Here is a 25,243-nt window from a genome sequence, read left to right as displayed (position 1 = left end):
CCATATGTCTCTTTTGATTTACACCCCACTTTGCCATGCACATTAGAAATATGCAATAGGATGTTCCTGGCCTGAAGATACTGTGATTAAAAAAAGAACACTTGCATTGCATATATTTTGATGTTTTAATGTGCATTTTAGTCATCTGTACAAGATTTGACAAATTTTGTTACTGTGCTATTGAGCGTCTACGGATTGTTAAATATGTGTGGGAGGTAATTCTGCTTTTGACAATTTCAGAATTTTTTTAAACATCTGTTTACTCTTAAAGCTAGCTACTTATTTCCATTGAATACTCTTCTGTGTTGTAGGGTGTTAAAAAGAATTAAAGGGGTTTTCTTGATACCTGTTATGAAGACTACTGAAAAAATACTAATAAGTTTCTAGTTTTCTTTGTTCTGGATTTCCTCTTCTTTAAGTGTGTTCTTTGGTTCAAGGACCATTTGGACGATGCTTTTAGTCATATGGTTTAGTTTTAGGTAGTCCTGTGAGAAGCAGGAGGTTGAACTTGATGATCCTTATGGGTCCCTTCCAACTTGAGATATTCCATGACTCTATGATTTAGGTTTCTAATTGAGTATAATTCTGTTGTAATAACTGTAACGTACATTAATCTTTCTGCTTTTCTTCCATTCCCTTCCAAAAAACCAACCAAAAAAACCCCAAAAAACAAACAAAACCCCAAAACAAAACAAAGAGAAACAGGTATCAATCAGAGCACTGGCACAGGCTGCCCAGGGAGGGTGTGGAGTCTCCTTCTCTGGAGATTTTCAAAACCTGCCTGGATGCAGTCCTGAGTAATGTGCTGTAGGCAATCCTGCTTTAGCAGGGGAGTTGGACTAGATGATCTCTAGAGGTCCCTTCCAACTCTGAAGATTCCGTGACCTGAAATGAGAATATGAGAATGATACAAAATGAAGAAGCTCTCTTACTATCAGATTATGAATGGGAGAGTGAAACTGCTAGAATGTAATCTAAAACGCTAGGTCTGGAATAAAATTTCTGTAGTCGGTATTTTCACATATCAGAGTGTTGATAACAGGTAGTATGAAAAATGTTGTAGTCACTTCATTAATTTTGTAGAAGATCTCAAGGACTGGTTTCTGCGTTTTCTGGAACAAGGACAAAGTCTAAAAAATAAAAACTGCATGCAACAATAATTGTATGTAACTCTAGGTTGTAACACTTCAGAAAAACAGTAAAATTAAAAGGCCCTGGTAGTCTGATTTCATAGTTAACTTTAGCGTGCAGTTCAGTATACGGATACTCTCTATCCAGATGTACCCTGCAATTGTCCAGGAACCATTTCTAGAAATAAGTGCATTCTAGTCATGGAACAGAAATAGTGCTCTGAAGAATTTCTTACAGTCTTTTCTCAGACACATTTGTGCCAAAGTACTTTGTCTCTCTTTTTTTCAGAGTTGCAATAGTTTCCAAGTCTTTTGAAGGAAAAACTGATCAAACAGAAGACTGGTATGGAACACAATACAAGCAAGAAGCAATTTCTGATGAAGTTATTAAGGCATGTTAAAACTTTTAAGATATTCTAATATCTGCAAGTGAAAGACAGTGGTAAATTTTTTGTCTAATTTTCCATGTAGTTGAAGGCAGAACTTAAATCTGCTGCTCTCCATAACATGAAAATTGTACAATGAGTCTGTTTAATATTATGAGAAGTAAGAATCTTATGTTAGTCTTTAGATTTCAAATATTCATTACATAGGACAGATAGATTTTAATGGTTTTAAACCATGTTAAGTACAGGGAATGTTACACCATTTTTTGCTATAAAAGATCCATAATATGAATGGCTACTTAAAAATGTGAGCATTAACTTTTTAAAACTTAAAAATCTCTATTAAATGTTAATGAACTAAACTGTTATTTAAAAAGGAATCTTTTTACAACTGCTGTATGTAGCTGTGTTTCTGAAACTGATTTTTGCAACTTATGAGTATATTTTGCCAATTAAAGCTTCTAAAAATCAAAACTCCGGCAAAGGAGGTGGGCAAATCCATATTGAAATTTGTTATTGATCTATTCTTTTAAGAAGAGATGGCTGTAAAATACACACAAAAAAATTATTATTTTTTATCTTTTGTCTTCTTCCTCGGAGCACTTCATCCTCCTGATAGCCTACTCCCATTTGGTTTCCCAGATACTTCTCTCTTCCCCTGTTGTCTTAATAGTATTTACACATAAGCTAGTGGAACACATTTTTAAATCTCTTGTTAGAGCGTAGTATATATCCATTAATTAAGAGAAATTCTACTTAGCCTCATTGTTTCTCCTATTTATCTAGAAATGGCAAAATGCTGACCTGAATGGAAAATTCAAGCTTCCAATGAAGAACGAGTTCATTCCTACTAACTTTGAGATTTTGCCACTGGAAAAAGATGCGACACAGTACCCTGCCCTTGTCAAGGTAAGCTATCTGTATTTGTTCTGTTTGCTAGCTAACCTTCTGGGAAATTAACAGTTAATTCCTATGTGTTTTTAAAATAGAGATCATGTCATATTCCAAGGTATAATAAACAAAAAAGTACATAACTTAATGATATTACTAGAAAGACAATAGAAAATTCATTCTTGCTAAACTTTGGATTATGACTGTTTGGGTTCCTATGAAAATTTATCTACAAACAGTTTGAACTCTCTTTACCCTTTTGAAAGTGTGTTAACAATGGATAGAAATAGTATTAAAAGCTGTTTATTCAGCAGAAGGGTGACTGCCACTCTTACTTTTTTTGAACAATGTTCAGTAAGTCGAGGTTAAGGCTATTCTTTTGTAACTCTGTATGGAAAAAGCTTGTGATTGCATGGAGAAAGGGAGGAAGAGATGTAAACAAACACTACTCTTCAATCTCCTGGAAGCATCATTTAATCATAGAATCGTAGAATGGTTAGAGATCATCTAGTTCCAATCCCCCTGCCCTGGGCAGGAACACCTTCCACTAGACCGGGTTGCCTGGACTTGAACACTTCTAGGGGTGGGGCATCCACAGTTTCTCTGGGCAATCTGTTCTAGTGTCTCACCACCTTTAGAGTAAACAATTTCTTCCTAATATCTAATCTAAATCTACCATCTTTCAGTTTAAAACCATTACCCCTCGTCCTATCGCTACACTCTCTGATAAAGAGTCCCTCCCCATATTTCCTGTAGGCCCCTTTTAGGTACTGGAAGGCCGCTGTAAGGTCTCCATGGAGCCTCTCTTCTCCGGGCTGAACAACCCCAACTGTTTTGGCCTGTCTTTATAGGAGAGTTGCTCCAGCCCTCTGGTCATCTTTGTGGCCCTCCTCTGATCTCAGTACTTTTAGCAAGTCTCAGTTTTTCTCAGTACCTAAAATTTACTAAAAATTATTTCTCACCACTAAAGTGTAGCTGTCTTTGCTAATGCTCATCTCTATTCTAGGCTTAGTTGGAGGATAAATAGGAAAAGTCTTCTGCAATTACATGTTGTGCTTCAGCTTGAATACTCAATTCAGGAATTCTTTTTGCACACTAGATTAATGTAAGTCTACTTCAGTGCAACGATATCCTTCAGGAAAACATATTTGTTCTGCACAGGGCATTTTAGATATACACTTGAAGCAGTATTATTAACAGATGAGGACTTAGAGAGTATGTTTATGTTTATCCTGAACTGAAACCCTAAACCTTAGCAGGGACACTACTGCAGCTCTGTTAAGTAACTCTAATTGGTTTGCTAAAGGAACTTGATGGTCCTTTAGTGTCTCTCTAGCAACTAGGCGATTGATCCGCACAAAAACTTTGCTTTAAGGCATCATTGCTTTAGAAATATATTTGCTTTTAGTTTTTCCTTTCCCTTTAAAATATGTTTTCTGAGGGAGAAGTTTTTAATCTTCTGTACTTGATGAAATAGACGTTACCTATTTTGCCTGCATATCTCTTACTTTCTCCCCAGCTGTGTGTCTATGTCATTTTCCTTTTGTGGGCCCTGGCATTTGTCTGACCCCACAGCAAAACATTGCAAGAACTAAATCAGCAGAGATTAGCTGTACCAAAAAAGCAATTTTTCTGCTGTTTTATATGCCTGTGGACTGGACCAGTGTTGTGGGAAAGAGAGGGATGGGAACAGGATGGCCATTTTCACTGGCAGCGTGTCACTGGGTCACCTGTGTTGTAATGGCACATCTTGCCCTGAAAACCCCTCAGGGAAGAGGGCAGTTAGGATGTGGGCTTTGGCCTGAGGGCCGGGTTGTTGCTATGGTCTGCAGCTAGAGATCTCCAGCTATTGCACGGTGTCTCCAGTACTACAGACAGGCTCTACTGTTTATCGTGCTGTCCCTCATGTAAGACATATTCTAAACTGTGTAGTAGCGATTTAACTGAATAAATAATTTGTTGGCTTGGAGAGAAGCTATAATTTGGCTTTTTAGTATAAGTTGAACTTTGTGTAGAGGAAGGTGTGTGGTAAGAGACAAGACATTTCTTTTATGCAAAAAGGAGGAGGAAAATACCATGCCAAATCCCTGAGAAGCAAAGAACATCTGCTCAAAAATATGAGAAAGAGAAATAATTTTACATTTAAAATCTGTCCCATGTATATCAATTTAAAGAAATGATGTTTGGGGGGATAAAGGTAACTAGAGTTGGAACAGAGAGAGAGTATCTATTTCACAGCCTTTGTGGGAGGAAAAAGCACTAGGGGAGGTTGTTTAGGTTCTTCTCTGTACTAGGAGTTTATTATAAAAAAAATTTGGTGACAGATCTTTTAAGTGGTAAACTAGTTGGAAATTAGTTTTTCTAAATGCACGTGTGGTTTTGTTGCCAGTGTTACTTTAAAACAACATACAATGCATTAATATTTTTTACTAAAAGCATTAAATGCACAATTATATTCTTAGCCTAAAACATGTAACTATATGCTGCTGTAGTGCTGCATAATCTTTTAATGCCATCATTAGTTGGGAATTTTGCGAAGCTAACTCTATATTTGTCTTTGATCGCTCCTGCTTTAGAAAAGTAGTTCCTATTTTGATCATAAGCTCACTCAAAATGCTGCAGCCATTTAAGCGCCTGTTATGGTGGCATATGGTAAGAAGACAGTCTCAATAAGGATAGATGGATGTATACACAAACGTATATAGCAAGAATATGAATGTAAGGGGACAACACTACACTGAGATTTGAAGTGGTGAAGAGACTTTTTTTTTTTTTTAAATAGTGTAATATATTACAGTTAAGAGTTAGTTGACTTAACAAAACCTCTTTTCTTGACACAGGACACTGCTATGAGCAAACTGTGGTTCAAGCAAGATGACAAATTTTTTTTGCCAAAAGCTTGTCTCAACTTTGAATTTTTCAGGTACGCAATGTTAAGTATATATAAATTGCTCTCCAAAAGTTTGTTGTTTGTCGGGAGTCTCTGTTTCCTTGGAAAAAAACTTTGTTGCGTGTATTGAGGCTTTAAATCATTTTTCCTTACTTGGGAATATGCAATAAGCTACAGTAGCAGGAAGGCTGATATAAGTCATGCAGTAGTTGAGTAGCAAGCAGTTCGACATCTATATATGAACAGGAAAAGTTTATCTAAAAATACTTTTAAAACAAATTTTCTTCTGTGTTTTATTTGCTATACCTGAAATATGCCTGCTAGTAGGACCTACTACATATTGCAATATATATCTTTAAAAATGCATGTGTATTATTTTTAATTAATGACTAAATCACAACTATTCCAAGATAGTGTTTTCTTTATAAAATGCTATTTTGATAATGGTTTTAGGTTCAATTTCAACTTTAATTTGCATAATGTGAGACTGTATGCTGACATCAACAACTAGTTTGGTTTTGTTTGTTTTTTGGTTTTTGTTTTTTTTAGAAGAACATGGTCTGTAGTATCAATGAATGTGATTCTCATCTCAAGATGTGTGATAAAGTGCTGTAATGTTAATTCTGGTCTTGCATTATTTTCGTCACAGGAAAATTATCTTTTATTTTTTAAGTGAGCATGACAATGATGTACCTTAGTGTTACTTTCAAGTAATAATTTCTAAATTTTTAAATAAAATTGCAGCTGTCTTTAGAGTGCAGCTATTTCTGTGCTGTACTACTGAAAGTGAAAATAATTAAAGGAACTCTTCTCCTTTGGCCTAATTAAATAATTCAGTAATATTGCTGGAAAGCCTATTATGTGGGCTGTCGTAGATGCTCACAGATGCACTGTTGAGTCCTTGTTTTGAGTGAGCACTTGAAATTTTTCTTGGCAGAATTTTAGATAGCGGCTTTTTTCAGAGGATGTCAGGTCTTGGTACTGGTGTTGGTACTAGTTGGGGAAAATAGGTTGTCTGGGCATTTCCTCTTTCTTTTTGCTTTTTGAAACCACAGGGCAAACATTACAACTGTTTCAACTTCAATGTGTCAGGAAATGCAAGATGAAAATCTTATTCAGAGAACAACAATTGCAATACCTTGCCACCTTTGCTCATACCTGGTGGCTTTCCCTTGTACTATGCTTGGCCAAAATTCAAAACTGGATTTTACTGATGGACACTTGAGTTTATATTATACAGTTTGGGGTTTTTTTTTTAAATCAATTGCAAATGAACTATGAGTGATCCAATCTCTGTACCAGTTTGTGAATGATTAAAAGGTAATAACTGATTTTATGTAGGTCCCAAAATTCAAAACTGGATTTTACTGACGGACACTTGAGTTTATATTATACAGTTTGGGGTTTTTTTTTTAAATCAATTGCAAATGAACTATGAGTGATCCAATCTCTGTACCAGTTTGTGAATGATTAAAAGGTAATAACTGATTTTATGTAGAGCACACTAAGGTATAAGTATGCGCACTTATGCACAATATCATAGAATCATAGAATGGTTTGGCTTGGAAGGGGCATTTAAAGGTCATCTAGCTCAACCCTCCTGCAATGAGCTGGGGTATCTTCAACTAGATGTGTGATGTTAGTCTTTCCCAGTTAGATTTGCACTTTCACCTCAGTGAGCCCTTTTACAAAGCCCGGAGTACTTGAGCTTTGCTGACTAATGGAATGATTTGCCTCTTTCCTCCTAAGAATGGTTACAGGTGAAAAGCTGGCTGTTTTCTTAGGGTTGGAGGCTAGGGTTCTTTCCTTTCCTTTAAAGATAAGATCGTAATTGTATATGAACGGATGTGAGATTTGGGCAATATCGGGTACATCATCTCCAAAAGAAGTTGTAAGCAGGTTTGTCTGGTTTTGATAGTTAAGAAAGATTCTTAGTGATAGTCTCTTTCTCTTTTGAGACTGGTCACGTCATGCTGATGGTCATTGGAGGAAATGGTGAAATGTATAGTGTTTATTCATGAGACGTGATGAAATTTATCCATAGTTTTTGTGGCTGAGTGAACTGGTGAATAAAGCCATCTTAATAACTTGAGTTTTCATAAAAAGTTTTAATCTCAATTCTAGATCAGAATATGCCGGCTATGCTGCCTTGTAGCAAATTACAAGAATTTGTTCACACTGCAGACTGCTTCAGTAAGGTAGAAAAAACTAGGAGGATTTCTTTTGCCTGCAGCCCTGAGCATCACGGATCATTGGAAGAATTCCTGACCCAGATGTTACAGCAGCAACTGCTGTGTAGATGAATTGAGAGGCAGTGGTTGGGAGGGTTCCCTCAGACATGCAATCCAGTAGGAACAATCTGAGTATATGAACCTCTTGAAGTCGCCTTGTTCCAAAACTGAAAATTGTTACATGGCACAAGTCTTACTGTGGTGTTTCTTTAATGCAAAAACATCTGATATGGGACTTATCATCCAGCCGAAAGGACTGATGATAAGCTTTTGCTTTTGTGTGAATTATGACTTAAGAGCTCAACAAGTATCCTTTTTCAAAAGGAAGCAAAATAACAATGTAATGTGCTGTTTTGAAAGCTTTCCAAAGGTAGTTACAAACTTTGCACTTCAAGTTTCCTAAGGTTTAGAGACGTGGATGTTAAAAATATGATGCAAATTATTTTTAACTGGATACTTGCTACTTTCCAGTTTAAGAAATATTTCAAGCAACTTGAGTTGCTCATATGATAACCCATGATCAATACTTCGGTATTGATTTCAGCTATGCCACTTACAGCTGTGTTTGAAAGCAGGAAACACAATCAAGATTTTTCAAATATACTATCGGTGATCGAGTTGTTCTGCTTCCTCTACAGCTGTGTTTGAAAGCAGGAAACACTAGACTATCAAGATTTTTCAAATATACTATCAGTGATTGAGTTGTTCTGCTTCCCTAAATCTAGATTAAAAAAGGTAAACTTGAAATAAGCATTTATTTACAAAGTTGTCAGTAACAGAAGGCAACTCCCAGAACAGTGTTGTTATTGTTTTCTGTTATTTCTCGCTTGGAGATTAATGATTTAGTAGTCTTCATTATTTTTAAAACTCCCTGTTGGCCTTTGCCAGCTGAAGGAGTATACAGAAGTTGTAATTGATACAGACATAGTAATCGCTCAAACTGATTAAGTCTCTATTGTAGTATCAAAATGGAAAAGAATATAATGAGTTTGGAGGAAGGTTTATGATAACATTGGATTGACCTACATCTTGCTTTGAATTCAGTCTTAATTAAAAAATTCAATATTAATTGGACTTGCATCATTGTGCATATGGAAATTGCTCAGTTTTGGGAAATTCTCATTCTAGGGAGAAATGCAAAAAGCAGTCTTTTTTTTTTTTTTTTTTCTTTTAACTCACCAGTTTGCTTAAGTTACAGAGGCCTAGAATAATTAACCCAGTGGTAGCAAAAAAAGCATATCCTAGGCTAAGATTTCAGGCAATAGCAGGCTCTGCTTCTGTAATAAGATTTTTTTTTTAAAAAAAAAAGTGGTTTGGTTTTGTTTTTTTTTTTTTTTAAACAATCTCTTCCCATGCTTCCTTTCCTTTAATCTAAAAGGAAGGAGAAGTCAAGGCTTTACTTAAAGCCACTGGGAACCTCCTTAAAAATACCTTTGCAATGCATTTCAAAGTTGTCAGCATGTGTGTTGTGGCAATGTGACTTTTTTTTTTTTCAATGTTGGTATACATCATGAAATACCATGCTATGTAGGTGTAAACATACATAATAGCGTGTCTCAGAATATGGTTTTGAATTGTAAGCCATATCCAGACAGCAAATTGTTTTAGATACTGCTGATTATTTCTGTGAAATTGGTAATGAATTTATATGCATTTCAGAAGCTTTAGAAATATATATTCAATCATAGTACAAATAATTTGTCTTGACTTTGCAGATCTTTAAAACACACAGATATTTAACAATTACAGCAGTTGAAACATGGCTTGAGTCTTTGAGTTGCATATCTCTTTTTGAGAAATTTACGACAGTAGTGTATGTCATCAGATGCTTCTAATACAACAGTAGAGCTTGTATAGTTGTTGCCTTTAAAAAGATAACATAAAAAATGTAGTGGTATGAAAAAAGGTATGCCAAATTTCTTTCCTGAGCTGAACTTAGTGTGTACTGTGTATTTTTCATACCACAAATTGCTAATCTCTTAATTTTTGTAATAGAAACTACATTGTTTTCTGATAGTGTAGAATTAAATTATTAATTAAATTAATGTTCAGTACGTGGACTTTCATTTCAGTCTTTTAAATTATGTTGGTTATTCAGGGTCTATTTAATTTATTTTACTCCTGCTGAATTCTGACTGAATAGCAAAGTAAATATAATGTGTCTTGATTTATGAGCACAAATAAGAGAATATCTCTGGGCTCTTCAATATATGTAGGCATCACTCAAACCATAAGGAAGCTAAATAATTATTTTCAGGTACGTTCATATTTGGCTTCGAAATAGGAATCCTTTGTAATGGGATCCATCAGCATACTCGCAGGAAATACTGTTTCCTTCAGATCAAACTTAAAAGGCCAAAAGAAACTGAGAAAGAATTTTAAACTGCATATTTTACTTTCAACATTTTCTTCCAGCCCATTTGCTTACGTGGATCCCTTGCATTGTAACATGGCCTATTTGTACCTTGAACTACTCAAAGACTCCCTCAACGAGTATGCATATGCAGCAGAACTAGCTGGCTTGAACTATGATCTCCAAAATACCATCTATGGGATGTATGTAAGTACCCAAATCAAGGAAGAGCTTAGAGCCTTAAAAACTACTTCCACTCATCAACATTTTTATATTGATTTGATGGAAGGACTTTTATTTTAAAAATGGGTCTAAGGCTGTTACTCCTTTTGATCTTGGTTATTAACCATCCTTTCTTTAATTTGAATTTTAAGTTGAATTTTGTTCAAAGTCTTCAACAATCTTTCCATTCATACTAAGCAAATTTTCTTGTTTATTTTTATATCATTCATGAAATTAATTAGTTTTAAGATTTGTTCCTCCACTTTAAAAAGGAAAAAGCAACCCTAATCCAAGCTTACATATTTATTTCAGTTTGTCAGATATCTACTAAAAACTTTCTGACCGATGGGGTACAAGACTCCCTTATCATGCTATTAAATAAATGGTACACTTCAGCTTTCCTGTTCAAGAACTACTGATCATGAGGCTGCATATACATACTCTTCAGTCATGTTTCTTCATCCATTACTTTGTCACTGCTTGAGGTATCAAAGCATTTCTTTTGTTTTTCTTTTTGTTAGTCGCTACATTTATGCTGATCCTCTCCATTGCAACATGACATACCTGTTTATCAGGTTATTGAAGGATGATTTAAAAGAGTATACATATGCAGCACGCCTCTCAGGTTTGATCTATGGCATTGCATCAGGAATGAATGCAATACTTGTAAGTAAGAAAAAAATGCAGGAGGAAATGAAACAGCTTGGGAGTTGTTGAGCTTGGAGAAAACATTTGACTTCTGCATTTCTAAATGAGATGGTTAATGTTTTTTCCCTTGCATATATCTCATGAATTAAAGGCAAAGCGAAACCGTATTTTAATCAGTACTGAGTGCCCTGTTTAAGATTGCAGCGTCTTGTGAACGCGTGTGCAGTGCAGTTGTTGCATTCTAGTTCACATTTTTATTTGCCTGCATGGTAATCTTGAAAGTACTATTGCTGGTTTCTATATAAAAACATTAACTTTTCTGTTGAATGCGTCTCAACTTCACGGATTTTGTTATAATTCTCTAATTCTGCTGTAGTGAGCTGTGGAAATGGATTGTGCATGTGTTCATTAGAATGCAATGCTAGATATTTATGGCTTTTCCTTAAGTGTTTGTTTTTATGATGTGTTTTATAATCTGTTTTATAGTGCTGACAATACTTACTTGATAAATACTGATACGATGATAAATGGTTATTTCTTACTCAGCTTCTCCTGAGAGATTTATGATGGGAGATTTTAATAGTCTCTCTGGAAGTTCTGTTAAAAGCTGTTTTGAACCATCATTTTATACCAAAATGTGTTTTGAAATTTCCTGTAGAAGTATTATTTTCCAAAGCAACTTAGTAAGAATATACTGTGTACTGTCTTTACATTTTCTGTATGAAAGAGAATGCTGCAATTTCTTTTTTTATCCAACACAAATCTCATTTCCTGGTAGAATTCACTTAATTTACTGGCAGAATGGTTATCTATTCTCTTTTCTAAGATTGCTGATGTTTCCATGGTCAGAGTTAATTCCTTTAAAGGGGGTGTGTGTGTTATTTTCTTCATTTTTAGTCACAGTTTAGAGTTATTTTAAATATTAGCTGTTCTTCATAGGGTCTTGATATTCTTCTACTGTAAAGATTCTATTTTTGCATATTAAAATCAGTTTATGGCATTTTTGTATCTATGAACTTCTAATATTCTTTTCTATATCATGAGAAGTTTTATAGTCAGTAGGTGTAACTGGACAATGTTGAGCACAGAATCGTAGAATGCTTTAGGTTGGAAAGGACCTTGAAGATCATAGAGTTCTGACTCCCCTGCCGTGGACAGGGACACCTCCTACTAGACCAGGTTGCCCAAGGCCACGTCCAGCCTGATACTTTAAGCAAGGACAGATGGTACACTGAAAACAATGACCTGTGGTGATTGTTGAACACTTTGGGTTCATATGCTAATTTAGGGTATAAGCCTTTGTCGTGAATCCACTTATCATAGCTTTTTCTTCAAATTCATGGTTCAGGTATGTTCAGCAACTATAGAAGAAAAAATTCTTCCTACTGGAAAGCAGGAATTCACCTGTATTTTGGTTTTTGTCCTAAAATTTAGTTTTACCTTAGTTAAACTGCACAAATTCAATTAAATTCCTGTTTTGAAAATTTGAAGTTTTTTCCCCCCAAAAGGCCTTCTAATGCCTTTTTTCACTAGACAAACTTTCTGTAGCTTCATGCAATCATATAGTCATTTTTAAGTTTCTGTGTTGTTTTTTTAAGTTTATTTCATGTATACTTTCAAAAAAATGTGTATGATCAGATCAATATCTCATTACGATTGTAGACTGACTACTGTAGTGTTTCAGCCCAGCACCATCCTGGTTATAAATTGTACTGTTGACAGTACCCCTTTTCTTGTAGCACTGCTTACTTCCACTTATGTAAACTGTGTTTTTGAGCAACATGAATGTGAAACAAGGTTAAAAGTAAATTGGAGAGAGTCTTTAAGAAGGCTGTGAATCTAGATTTCATTGCTAAAATGAGAAACCTAGAGTAAAACCATTTCAGTACTCCAAGTGTAAAGTTTACTGACTGGACTCAATACTCGTAATCATTAAAAATCTGTATTCTGAGTACAATTTGCTTACATCAACAGGAAATTACATTAATTCGCTGCATTCATAACTCCTGGGCAAGTATGCGATATCATATTCGTCAGTTAGTTATCTTTTGATGGGTAAAGGGATTTTATTTCAGAATGAGTTAATGTTGAATGACGTTGAATTTAGAGTGTTGAAAAGTGTATTGTTCATTGAATTATACAAGATTTGGTAATTGTTTTATTCTTTCATCTTCCACATTTAAAGCAAATTATGTGCTTTTTCCGTAGCTTTCTGTAAAAGGTTATAATGACAAGCAACATATCTTGCTCAAGAAGATCATTGAGAAAATGGCTACTTTTGAGATTGATGAAAAACGCTTTGAAATTATCAAGGAAGCGGTAAGCTACATAAGAAATTTACATTTTGGAATAATTTAAAATTTAATGCATTGACTTGAAATGAAATTTGAGGGCTGATTATCCACGGAAATACGGAGTGAAATTCTGCCTCATTGGGACTGCAGAAGCTTTTTTCTTTTGTCTTTTTTGTGGCCATGAATTCCCCAGAGTGCTTATATTACAGTGTTCTGTTAAAAATAACTGGCCCTGGAATCTTCTTTCAGTTGGTCTTTCATATGATCAGTCAAGGGATTGCAACTTCCTTTGATAGGCATAGAAATCTAAGGCAGATGGGGGCAAACAAATCTTAACTTTATATCCTGTTTTACAATCTGGAAAGGCCACAGTGGGATCTAACCATAAAAGAAGGGGAAATGGATGAAGGGGGAAAGGAAGCGTTGAGAAGATTTGCAATGTTTCTTCTCCCCAGATGTGAAGAGGAGCTCTGCTCCTGGGCTGAGATCCTTTGGAGCAAAGTAACCAGCTGGTTAAGTACCTGCTGGCTTCGGGAAGTCTCACTTCCCAAGTTTAATGACTGATCTATATATGTGGAATGTAAGTTAGATATATATTTTTTAGATATATAGATATATCTAAAAATTTATTTAGATATATATAGATTTAGATAATAGATATATAAAGATTTAGATAATAGATATATATATATATTTTTTTAGCTCCTGAAGTATATTAATGAACAGTGATTGTATTTGCTAAGCCAAACGATACATAATTGTTCTTCTAGTGCTTTCTTTAGAGCAAGACAGAGATAAAACAAAGGAAATAAACAAATTAGATATTGGCACTCATAGCAATGAGTTGTGGAGGTATAAATGAGTGCACAAGGATTAGACTGGTGTTGGGGAACAGGCTGACTTCTGGCCCAGAAAGCTAGCAGATAGTCTGCAGTAGATGAGAGAGCTGGGGCTGCAGGGAAGATCAGTCCGTGCTTGCTATAGTCTTCCTTTAATCCTCTGCTGCTGGTGATTTTTGAACAGGTGACCGGCCTAGTCAGACACCAGGGCCATCTTTAGTTCATTACTATTTAGTAGGAAATTCTAAGCAGGGGGGGCATCAAACGTGAGGTAGATTTATTATAACAGCACTTTATTTTGGGCTCTGTTTCCAGATAATTCATGCATCCTAGGTAAAGTTTTAACTGGATGTGATAAAGGTCAAGGTAAAAAAACCCAACACACAGGTCTGTGAATGATCTGTTTGGGATGATTGTCTTTTAGTTTAAGATATTTGCCTGATTACTGTTACAATTTGCTTGAACTTTGTCATTATATTATGCCTGTTTCATCATTTTATAAACTTTTGTTATATAGGCCTCTTGTATATGTAGAATAAGGACAAAATATAAAAAAGTCAATTCAGATGGGGAGATTGCAGTTTCTCCCCTCAGGTCTACACCTAACAGATAAGGGAGATAACCAGCTTCTGGCTTTTGTTTGGAACAGATAAAAAGACTCAGCAACTATACAGTAGGGCTCCTCAGCAACTTCGTCATTGCTGTTTCTCATTCATCTGCCTTGAAATGAGTTACTTTTCTCCTGTACTGGAAATGATCCCAGCTTGCCAAAATTATTAGTTTGCACTTTACGGTTCCTCTGGTGGAAGAAAAAGGCTTTGCTTATTTTGTAAAGGTGCAGCTGGACTAGAAAGGAGTTTCTTTGAAGAAGCTCACTGATTCTGCTCTCATACCTCTTTTATCCAGGCAAAGAATGAAAAGAATTTCCCAGATGCCTCTGTATTTTTCTAACAAGGGAGAAAAAAACGTTTTCTATTAGCGGTATTTCCCTACCCCTGGACAGTCACCATAGAATGAGTATTTCCTGGGTAGAGCAACTTTATCTAAATATTTATGTGGGTCTAACTGCAATAATTTAATTTCCAGCCATTGGTTTTGTGGAGAATTTTTATTTCATGCTCATTTCAACTATCTTAATGGTTACTGCTTAATCCATAGGGTCAGAAGCCCACGTTATTGCTAAAGTAATTTAACACAATTTTTTAACAGGTCTAACAAGCAAGAGAACATTCTTGACATTTCAAATGTATATTTTCGATGGTACACAAAATTGAGAGTACAAGGTTAATATTCTATATTTGGAAATAGAGTTCTATAATTTTAACTTAATTATTTTGTTTTAGTACATGAGATCACTTAACAACTTCAGGGCCGAACAGCCTCACCAGCATGCAATGTATTATCTCCGACTCCTGATGACAGAAGTTGCTTGGACCAAAGATGAATTAAAAGAAGCTCTAGATGGTAATGTTCTGCCAGTTTTAAACTGTATTATTTTTATTTTCTTCTTATGGAAAATGTCTTGTTACTAAACTAATGAAGGTGCCTAGTTTGAACTCTGCCCATTATTCAAGTGAAGGCTGTGCAGTGCCAGACCTGAGCTGATTCTGGCAGATGTCGGTGCCTCTGCACTTGTCTTCCAGTTTCTAGAAAGTATAGTAGTTCAGGCAAAAGGCCTCAAATGGCAAAACTTGCAGGTAAAAGTTCAGGCAAAACTTGAACAGCTTTAGGGGCATGAGCCTGGGTATGGTGAACCCAACGCCTAACCAACACTGCTAAAATAATTTGGCTCTAGTTGACATCTTGCCAGATGCATTGGAGTGCATTAATAAGAAATTCTAGAGGCAAAAATTAAGATTAGGGTTATACAACAATAAAAAGTTGATTTGAAATCAGGAAAAATGTGGAAATTAATTTTTTGCTAATAGTCAGTTTCCTCTTTTAAGAGAGGGAAAGACTGATAAGCGTGGTGTAGGTTTTTCTAATACAAATCACAGATCTGTTAGATATTTATGCATACCCCACTGAATAACTGAGTGACTTCATGATCTTGATTGCATTTGTCTTTTCAAAACTTTTGTGAAATACAGAAGCATTGTTAGTTTTTATTTTAGTTGAGAAAATGACAAAATGAGAAATTAATAGATTTGGTGATACAGTGTGGGTATTCTTGTAGTATAAGGGAATTAAGAATGGAGATGTTGACTTTGGGATCAACATCCCATCCATTCAACTGTCCTTTCTTCTTTTATTTCGTTGATTCTATATGTTAAACTATGCTTTGCATTATATATGAAAACTGTTTTGCAAAGACAGGCTAGCATAGAATGTGTGTGTCTGTGTACTCTGGGATATATTGCAAAAATATTTTTCTTATGTATTGTTTGTTAACAAAGATACTAGCAAAACACCATATTTGAATTGAGGTTCTTTTTTTAGTCTAGATGGTAAATGCACAGCCTGTTTCTCAAGCGTTATAAATTGCATGCTGCTTGCTAATAACTAAAGCTTTACCTTGGAACACCACCTGAATGATTGCAACTGTTTTCTCTGAAAAATGAATGTTCATGATTGGAAAGGCAGCTTTTTTTCTTTTCTTTTCTTTTTGGAATCTGGGTCAGATGGTATGTGAATTCTAAGCAAAACAAACTATATGATGAGTGCTGCTATTTAGACCTGGAAACTTTCCAACGTTGCATTTTTAAGGAGAGATTTGCTTTTTCATGATGATGAGTTTCTCCTCCTCCAAGAAATGCACCATATCTAATCATGAGTTAGGTACTACTTCATGTAAAAAAGCATGGAATTGATTTAGCTGTCTAAATATCTATTCTAGATGTCACTCTTCCCCGCCTCAAGGCCTTTATAGCTCAACTGTTGTCACGGTTACACATTGAAGCTCTTCTCCATGGCAATATAACAAAACAGGTTGGTGTGATACGTTCTTTAATAAAACAATTTTTATTTAAAAGCAGCATAAAAATGGAAGACTAGTTTAATCTTCTCAGATCGTAAAGGAGTTTTGCCAAATGTGATTTCGTAATTTGACTTTTTACTTTTTTATCTTTATGGGAGTATCATGGTGTCATTTTTTCCACTTTAGATTTACTAGGCCAAGTGCTGCCCTTCCATTGCTCTCGGAAACTTAATAAAAAACAACTTATGATCTAAATATTTTAGAATCTTATGTTGTGTGTCATTACTGTGATGTGATCAAGCTGCATAAGGAACAATGTGCTGCAGATCCTGCTTTTCCATTTAAAAGTTTCAGGCTAGCTAGCAAAGATTTAAGAATCCAAGATCCTTCTAAATGAAGTACTTTACACAAAGCCAAACAGGAATGGTGGGCCATAAAAAATGTGTCAGCTGTCAGTTGCATCTTTTTGGGAGTAAAAATCATAAAATGTTTGTTCTGTCTTCCAGTAAAATAGTAATGGTTTGTATTTGCATGGGAAATGTAACCAAATATTTGAATATATGTACCAGTACAAAATGTAGTACCTTTCTTGTACATTTTTGCATTCTTTTTTTGTAGGGCTGATGTAGCATTATTTCTATGTTATACCAGCTCTGTGATACTTTGCTTGCAGGAGATGTTATAAACACTGCTAGTGACTGCTGAATGTACAAAGAAGAAAATTAGCTAGTAAGGAGGGGAAACAAAGAAAAAAATAAATGAAGGAGCCAATAGCACTGGATACGCAGTTTTCTTTTTCAAGGATGTCTCTAATGTTTTGGGGTTTTTTTAGAGAGTATTTTTCATGTGGAGAAATGTAAAAAACGGTCTCACTTTTTTCCTTCCTTATTTCTTATGTATTTGTATATGAAAGTCAGTTCTTTCTGACATATATCTGAATGACCAGATTTTTTAGGTTTCCGTGACGATGCAGTCATAACAGAGAAATGCATTCTTTAGTTGGCATAAGGGTGGCTGTCGAAGAGTCCTACAGCTAGAGAACTGGGAAGGATGTACTGTTACACCCATAGCTGTGTAATGTTTAGAAATGGTCTGCAGACCTGCCTGAATAGAGGTGGACAGGAAAACTTCTCTGTCCTTCAATGCCTGTGATGTGATCATCACTGACAAAGCTCAGAAATTTTAACCTGCATCTAAGAATTTTTTCCAACTAAAAGTAAATCAGAATTTACATACTCTTGTGACACCTTTCAGTACTGAAAAATTTTTAGGGAATCTGTACTTTTTGAAAAATTAAATGTATCTAGCTGCTTAAAATTCCCATTTCTTCTTGAATTAATTTCATTCTGATATGTTATTTGACTGTTCCTTTTATTTATTTGCTGCAAATGGATGAATAGTAAACTAATCTTGTTTAGAACATCTGTATGAACAGTCTTGTAAATATTTTGATTTGCTATTGGATTGGAAGAATATGTAGTATTTTTCTCTAACCTTTCAAACTGTGTTTTGTAAGACCTCAATCTTTTTGTCTTTGATATTGTGTGGGAGTACTAGGGGGGTGTGTGTTTATGAAGTTTTCAGAGATTTTGCTTGTTTTTGATAAGATCACCTGTGTTATTAGTTTGTGGCATCACAGACTTAGAGATTTCAGCTTTCAGCAAAAACTACTTTGTAGCAAGGTGCTGTAATTTCCAGTATGCAGGCTACAAGAACACATAACCCTTAACAGGTAAAACTTTTGAAATTAAGTCCTTGAATAAAACCAATGATTTTTAGATTTTTTTTTTTTCACTATTTATAATTTTTTTTAAAAATTATTTTTTTAATCCATCAAATAAAAAAAGCGTCTGGGCAGTAAGTCCTAATACTGCCAACATGTCAATGGAATGAATGTTTGAACTTAACCATTAATTTGTTTTCTTAAAATTCCATTTGCTGGGATGTCATTTGCTTTGCAAATGTACATTGTAGGTGTCTGGTTTTCAAACTTTGAAAGATGTGTACATCAAAGTGGCAAAGTGAAAGGAAAAAAAAACCAAAACCATTAAACTTTAATTTCAGAAGCATTGGAGAGAAGTAGAAGTAGTTAATCATGTAGACAAGATAAATGTAAAAAAAACCCCCACCCTACAAAACCCTTGCCTTCCAAGCCCCCAGTTCCTCTCATCTACTTAAGTTCTACTGTATCTTTATTTAATTACAATATCCCTATTTTCTATTCCTGATTTTTTTTTTTTCATTTTTTCTTTTCTCTCATGTCACCATCAGTAATTGGAAAGTCTTACCCTGCTATTAAGTACAGACTAACTAATGATCATTAAAAATCCTCTTATGTTTTCTCTTCCAGGCTGCATTAGGAATTATGCAGATGGTTGAGGACACTCTTATTGAGCACGCTCACACAAAGCCACTCCTTCCCAGTCAGTTAGTGAGATACAGAGAAGTGCAACTTCCTGACAGTAAGTTAAATGATTTATTTACAATTTTTAACGCACATTAAATTGAGACTCTCTGTTTGCTAATGGCATTTTAAAATGAATATTACTCAGTTGCTAGGAGTTTGTTTTGACTTCAAATTATTTTAAACTTTAAATTTAAAAATATCATTAGGGTGTGGTTTTGTTAATAAAATTATACACCAATACAATCATCTTTCTGGTATACTTGAAAATGAATTTGATCTCACTTTTAATCTGTGTATGTAAATTGGGCTTCTCGGGGGTTGGACCTAGATGATATTTAAGGTCCCTTCCAACCCAAACCATTCTATGATTCTGTGATTCAATCCTAATACATTTGGTATGATTTGTGGAAATAAGAGCCCTGTCCCACTCTCTGCTACACATAGTATATACATTTGAATAAGCACCATTCTTTGAGCACTTTTGAGTATTAATTGACTATTCCGTGAAGAATTGTCGTATATGACTTTTGCTTTTTTTGAGAAAACTAAAAGCTCTCACACAAGTAACTTTTTTCTGATATAAATTCTTTTGGTCTGGTAGTGTTTTATGTGATTTTACTTCTATTGTGAAAAAAATATTATCTATATATAGGAAAGGACATTCAAGGAATTGCTGGGAGTTACAGAGCAGTGAGGACATATGTAGCTATACAGCCAAAGCCAATTACCCATAACTGATCATCAGCCTGTGGAAACTACCATATACCAAATTAATATTGGTATTAAATGCTGAATTATTTTTAATGCTCATAAATGTTTCTGACAAATTGTCTTAAGAAACTATTTACATAGTAGAGGCAGTGCAGAATTCCATTCCAGATCCAAAAATATTTGCTTGAGGAAAAGCAGCCAGTTTCAATTTACTTGCTGTTGTGCTCAAGCTATGACATTTCAATGTGTTAACATAATCTTTTCTTTACTTGTTTCAAGAAAAGTATGCTGTTAGTGGAAAGTTTGCTTTAACAGTCCTAAACCATTTATTATAATTCCATTCCTCAAGTGATAGACTGTTATCTTTTTAATTGTAGACATGTAGAAATGTACATTTTTATGAACTCAAATGTTTTAACTTTGTCTTTTAGGAGGTTGGTTTGTATATCAACAGAGAAATGAAGTTCATAACAATTGTGGCATTGAAATATATTACCAGACAGACATGCAGAGCACTTCTGAGAATATGTTTTTGGAGCTCTTTTGTCAAATCATCTCAGAACCATGCTTCAATACTCTGCGCACCAAGGAACAATTAGGTAGGTTTTCCCAAAGCGATGATGTGTCTGTATACACACATGCATGCATATTCAGGCACTTCCATGAGACATGATGAGGTGTTCTTTCCCTGTTCAGTGAATGCCATTTGAAGGGCACTCGGTAAATGTAAACCATTTTAACTGCTGATGACTCAAAGGAATGTTACTGTGCACACACTCTAAATTGAGAAGAAGCAAGCATAAGTTTTGAGATAAGTCTGAAATATCTGAAACCAACTCTGGCTTTAAAAAAGTACAGTACTAAAATTTTTACCAGAAGAAGATTAGGTCAGTTTCCTAAATTTTAGGTCTTCTTAAAGAATCAGTAGTAGTTTGGTCTTTTCTGCCTGTGATCCTATTTCCAGGTGCGCTTGATGATTCATAAGCCCTATCTTAGGAATACTGCAGTGTAAGTAATGGTAAGATGCCATGTTGGTGAAGACCTAAATACTTTTCAGGCTCTTTAAGAATACAGCTGTTCACCAATACATACAAATAGTTGTTACCTCAACCAGTGAGACTAAGAACTGGTAAAGTTATTCCAAACAGCTAAGAAGGCAAGACAGAGACTTTGCATGACGGTTTGCATGATTGAAATACTGATGAGGACAAGTACAGTTTTTCCAAAGGTGAGAGGCAGGTGAATGCATCAGTGTGATGACTATGAACTACCAGGGGATATCACGCAATATTAGACTTTTTGTGAGCAAATAGTAGAATCAGCCATACCACATTCATCATAAGGATTTTATCTGCATATCTGCTGAAAACAGGGCAGGACCCAGGTTATTTAGCAGGTTTTTGGAATGTGCTGGTGGCAGGTTTGTATAGAAGTTGGAGGTAACAGCTAAAGAGGAGGTGGGGAACCAGTGAGGAAGAACTATGTGATTGTGTCCAGCACTGCGTAACTGCCAAATGATAGAGTTCACAAGACATAGGAGGGAAGACAATAGAAATACCAGCAAAATTAACAATTCTATGAAGTTTATTGAATAAGATCTCTATTCAATAAACTTCATAGAATTGTTAATAAGATCTCCGAGAAAGCTAAAGGAAAAAGTTCAAGAGTTACCAGTTTGCTGAACAGTAAAAGTAGTAACAAGAACTAGTTCAATAAATGCTTTAGCAGTACGAGAAAGAGGAAGAGAAAAGCTGTCAATCGTGGAAAAAAAAAGTAAAAGTTTTATGATGTCTTTGTTAGTTTTTACTTGAAATGTCAACTGTGACCAGTTGATTTCCAAAATAAATACTGGTGATCAAAGTCCAAGGCTTAACTTTGAACAGGAAAATAACAGATGAAAGGTTGTTCAGGTAAATTAGAAATTTTTAAAGAGTTCAGGCATGATGAACATAAAAAAAACCTAACAACTATGAAATCCTGGAATTAGAAGTCTTATAACTGAGAATTTGTGGATGATAGATAAGGTACTGGAAAAATAAACACAGGTAAAAGCTATATGTTTCCTTAAAGGAAAGAGAAGAACAGGGAAATTACAGATCAGTCAGTTTAATTCTAATTCCTGGAAAATACGGAATAAGTTATGAAAAGCGGTTCTAAAGTCATAGAAGGTAACCGAGAGACTATTACTGGACAAACTCAGGTGAAACCTACCTTTTTTTTAAATATAAACAGAGTTTGGCTGTATGGATGGAAGTGGTGATGTCATATGTCTCTTGATAGTATGAAAGGCACGTAATATTCTCAGGCAAACTAGAGAGAGCGCCTAGGTGGAAGTGCTACACATTTGCATGCAAGACTGTTCAGAAAGTCCTGACTGGAAAATAGATAAGAATAGTTCATTTGAAAAATGGTATTCTACAGAGCTCTATTGTGATCCAATGCTATTTAATATTTTCATCAGAACTCTGGATGATAGAAGAGTGAATATACTTACTAAATCTTCAGGTAGTACCAAGCTGGGAGAGGCTGCAAGTGTGTGGGAAGACAGAATTAGAATTCAAAATTAGTTTGACATTTTGGAAACATGACTTGAATGAAGATAAGATGCAATTTGGTAGGAACAGTTTGGCAGGGATAATCAATGGCGCAGATACAAGCTAGGAAGCAACTGGCTGGGTAGCAGTTATGTAGAAAACAATCTACAGGTTACAGTGGATCAGAAGTAGAACATAAATCAGCAGTGTCACGCTGCTGTGTAAAACAGTGGGACATATAAATGGGAGCTTCCAAGATGCACGCGCAATTCTACTCCTATATTGTTCAGGTAAGGACTTAGAAATACCGTATCCAGTTTTGACATGAGCATCAAGGAACGATTAGAGAGCTATAAAACAACATTTAAAAGACTGAAATGTGAGAGAATTGTTAGCACAGGAGGGGAAGAAGACTGAAAAAAGGCTTGGGTGTTCAGGTAAACAAAAGCTACAATAAAAAGGAAAGGAATAATATTTTCTTTGTATCTAATTGATAAGATGAGAAATAGTGGCCTTACATTACAGCACAGAGAATTCAGATTCGATGTTATGAAAAAATAATAATAAGTTCCTAATATTGAGTCTAATGAAGCACTAGAGTACAACTTAATTTCTGGTTACCTAATCCTGATGACAGTATTCCTTTTGTTCTGTCTTGGTCTGCCTCATCTCCTCCTCACCCCTCCCCTGAATTGATATTTGCCTCAGTGAAATAAAGATGTTTAAAAAAAAAAATACAGTGGCATGTTTTGAAAACCTGCATTATTTCATTTATAATACAGAGTTAAACTTAGCATACAACTGCATTCCTGTCAAACATGCCGTGTTTGGAAAACTTCATGCTGGAACAGGGGATTTCTTTTAATTTGACTATTCTTGTTGTGCCAAGGTTACATTGTGTTCAGTGGTCCCCGTCGGGCAAATGGCATACAAGGACTGCGATTTATTATCCAATCTGAAAAGCCACCACACTACTTAGAAAGCAGAGTTGAAGCTTTCTTAAAAACTATGGAGAAATGCATAGAAGACATGACAGAAGAGGCCTTCCAAAAACACATCCAAGCTTTAGCAATTCGTCGTCTAGACAAACCAAAGAAGCTGTCTGCAGAATGTGCTAAATACTGGGGAGAAATCATTTCCCAGCAGTATAACTTTGACAGAGGTAAGACAAATTGTAATTCCTTTAAAACTGAACGCTGTAGTTCGGCTACACTTCTGACTGTAGAGTGTCATACTCATTTGGGAACAACTTAAACTTTTACATAGCCTGTGCATAATTTAATATTTTTTTTTGTGACTTGTGTCCTTTAAGTTGTATTTCTTCCTTCTGCCCTGAGAAAACACCTCATCTGCGGAGCCTGTGTGCTCACTGCTGTGGGAGCCGTTAGTAATAGACTAAACGTGTTCCCTGATGGTCACCATATGATGGGGGGTGGTGAATGCTTCATTGACCTTCCGTTCTTTCCCTTGAGGCTCAGTGAGACAGACTAGATCAAGGGTTGGAAGTGGTTTGAATGCAAACGTTGATGTCTCATAAGCTCAAATTTCTTTCTGTGATGTTCAGACGTCTGTATTACATACATGCTTAATACTTGACTGAGATACATTCAAATACACTTTGATATTCCTGATGGTGCATACATTTGTAGGAACCCTATTTCTCTTCCCATTGCACAGCTCTTTTGAGGGAGCGATGGCAGAGGCAACAGCAGGTATCTTAACTAACACATGACCTTTCTTAGCTTAGAGTAGGCTTGAAGAAACATTAATTTTTTTTTTGGTTTTTTTTTTTTTGTTCATCATACTTTGAAGTTTATAAGCTTGCAGAAGACCAGTTGAGATCCAACTTCTATTGTTATTACTGCAAGTGGACTGACAGTTATTTACATTGTGATCCTAGGTAGTATATAAGTTGTATTTTTCCCCTTTTCATCGTTTCAAGATTTTTAATCCAAAATAGTGATGTATATTAGTAATATAGTTTCTAACATTAAAAAAAAATAAAAAAAAATCAGGTTTCGGTACAGATCAGCTTTTCCTCACATTTTCATGTCTCAACTCTTATTCACAGCTATAATTTTCCATCTTCCATGTGTAATGTGCTTCCTACATAAAACTCACTCTATCCTCTGACTTCTCTTCTGTGCTTTACATGCACGTTATTGGCCTTCTGCAATAGCAAATACAGTCTTTTTGGTTGACAATGACTAATTCAACTGTTTTAATAATGAAGAATTTTGAATTGTCGTATAGCTTGGTCTCAAGAGGATGAGAGCTACTGACAAGGTTTCATGCCTGAGCATAAGGAATGGTGTGGAAACTTATCCCCTCAAGTACTTTTTTTGTGTCTGATGAAACAGTTCAATTTTTCTCTACCTTAAGTGTTTCTGGTTTTACCATACTCGGATCTAGATTATGTCTCTGGAATTTCTTACTGCTAGCTGCAGCCATATCTTTCATATATAAATCTCACTCAACTTATTATTTCTCTAGTAATTTTATTTCATTAATGATTCTAATATGAGTAGAATTGTCAAAATCAGAAATTCAGCCTTAAGAAATGAAAGGGTTTTTTCCTCAAGTTTTTACTTTTTTATTATTATTACTTTTACTGGTTTACTTTATTTAAAAATCTTCTCCAAAATGTCATCTAATTTTCCAAACTGTGTTTTGTTGATTTTTTTTTATTTCCTTCATGTAGAACTTCATATTAATTACTTACAGCCTGCCTCACAGACTTTTTAGCTGCCTATTTGTTCTCTTGCACGCATTTCTTGATCTTCCTGCTAA

General features: G+C 35.1%; 1 protein-coding gene across 1 annotated transcript in view; it reads left to right on the top strand.

Annotated features, from left to right (window-relative positions):
* The window catches only part of IDE (insulin-degrading enzyme), a 58,948-nt gene that overhangs the window by 27,617 nt on the left and 6,088 nt on the right, over positions 1-25,243 (top strand). The window contains exons 12-21 of the mRNA XM_009888788.1: positions 1,420-1,522; positions 2,303-2,425; positions 5,248-5,330; positions 9,944-10,088; positions 12,960-13,070; positions 15,228-15,348; positions 16,721-16,812; positions 19,152-19,263; positions 20,351-20,518; positions 23,343-23,615. Coding sequence (XP_009887090.1) covers positions 1,420-1,522; positions 2,303-2,425; positions 5,248-5,330; positions 9,944-10,088; positions 12,960-13,070; positions 15,228-15,348; positions 16,721-16,812; positions 19,152-19,263; positions 20,351-20,518; positions 23,343-23,615 — 1,331 coding nt within the window. The remainder of the gene's footprint in view (positions 1-1,419; positions 1,523-2,302; positions 2,426-5,247; positions 5,331-9,943; positions 10,089-12,959; positions 13,071-15,227; positions 15,349-16,720; positions 16,813-19,151; positions 19,264-20,350; positions 20,519-23,342; positions 23,616-25,243) is intronic.

Source organism: Charadrius vociferus, unplaced genomic scaffold (genome assembly GCF_000708025.1).
Source record: "Charadrius vociferus isolate BGI_N301 unplaced genomic scaffold, ASM70802v2 scaffold436, whole genome shotgun sequence".
NCBI lineage: Eukaryota > Metazoa > Chordata > Aves > Charadriiformes > Charadriidae > Charadrius > Charadrius vociferus.
The sequence above is the reverse complement of the archived record's forward strand: the minus strand, read 5'-3'. Positions and strand labels throughout refer to the sequence as shown.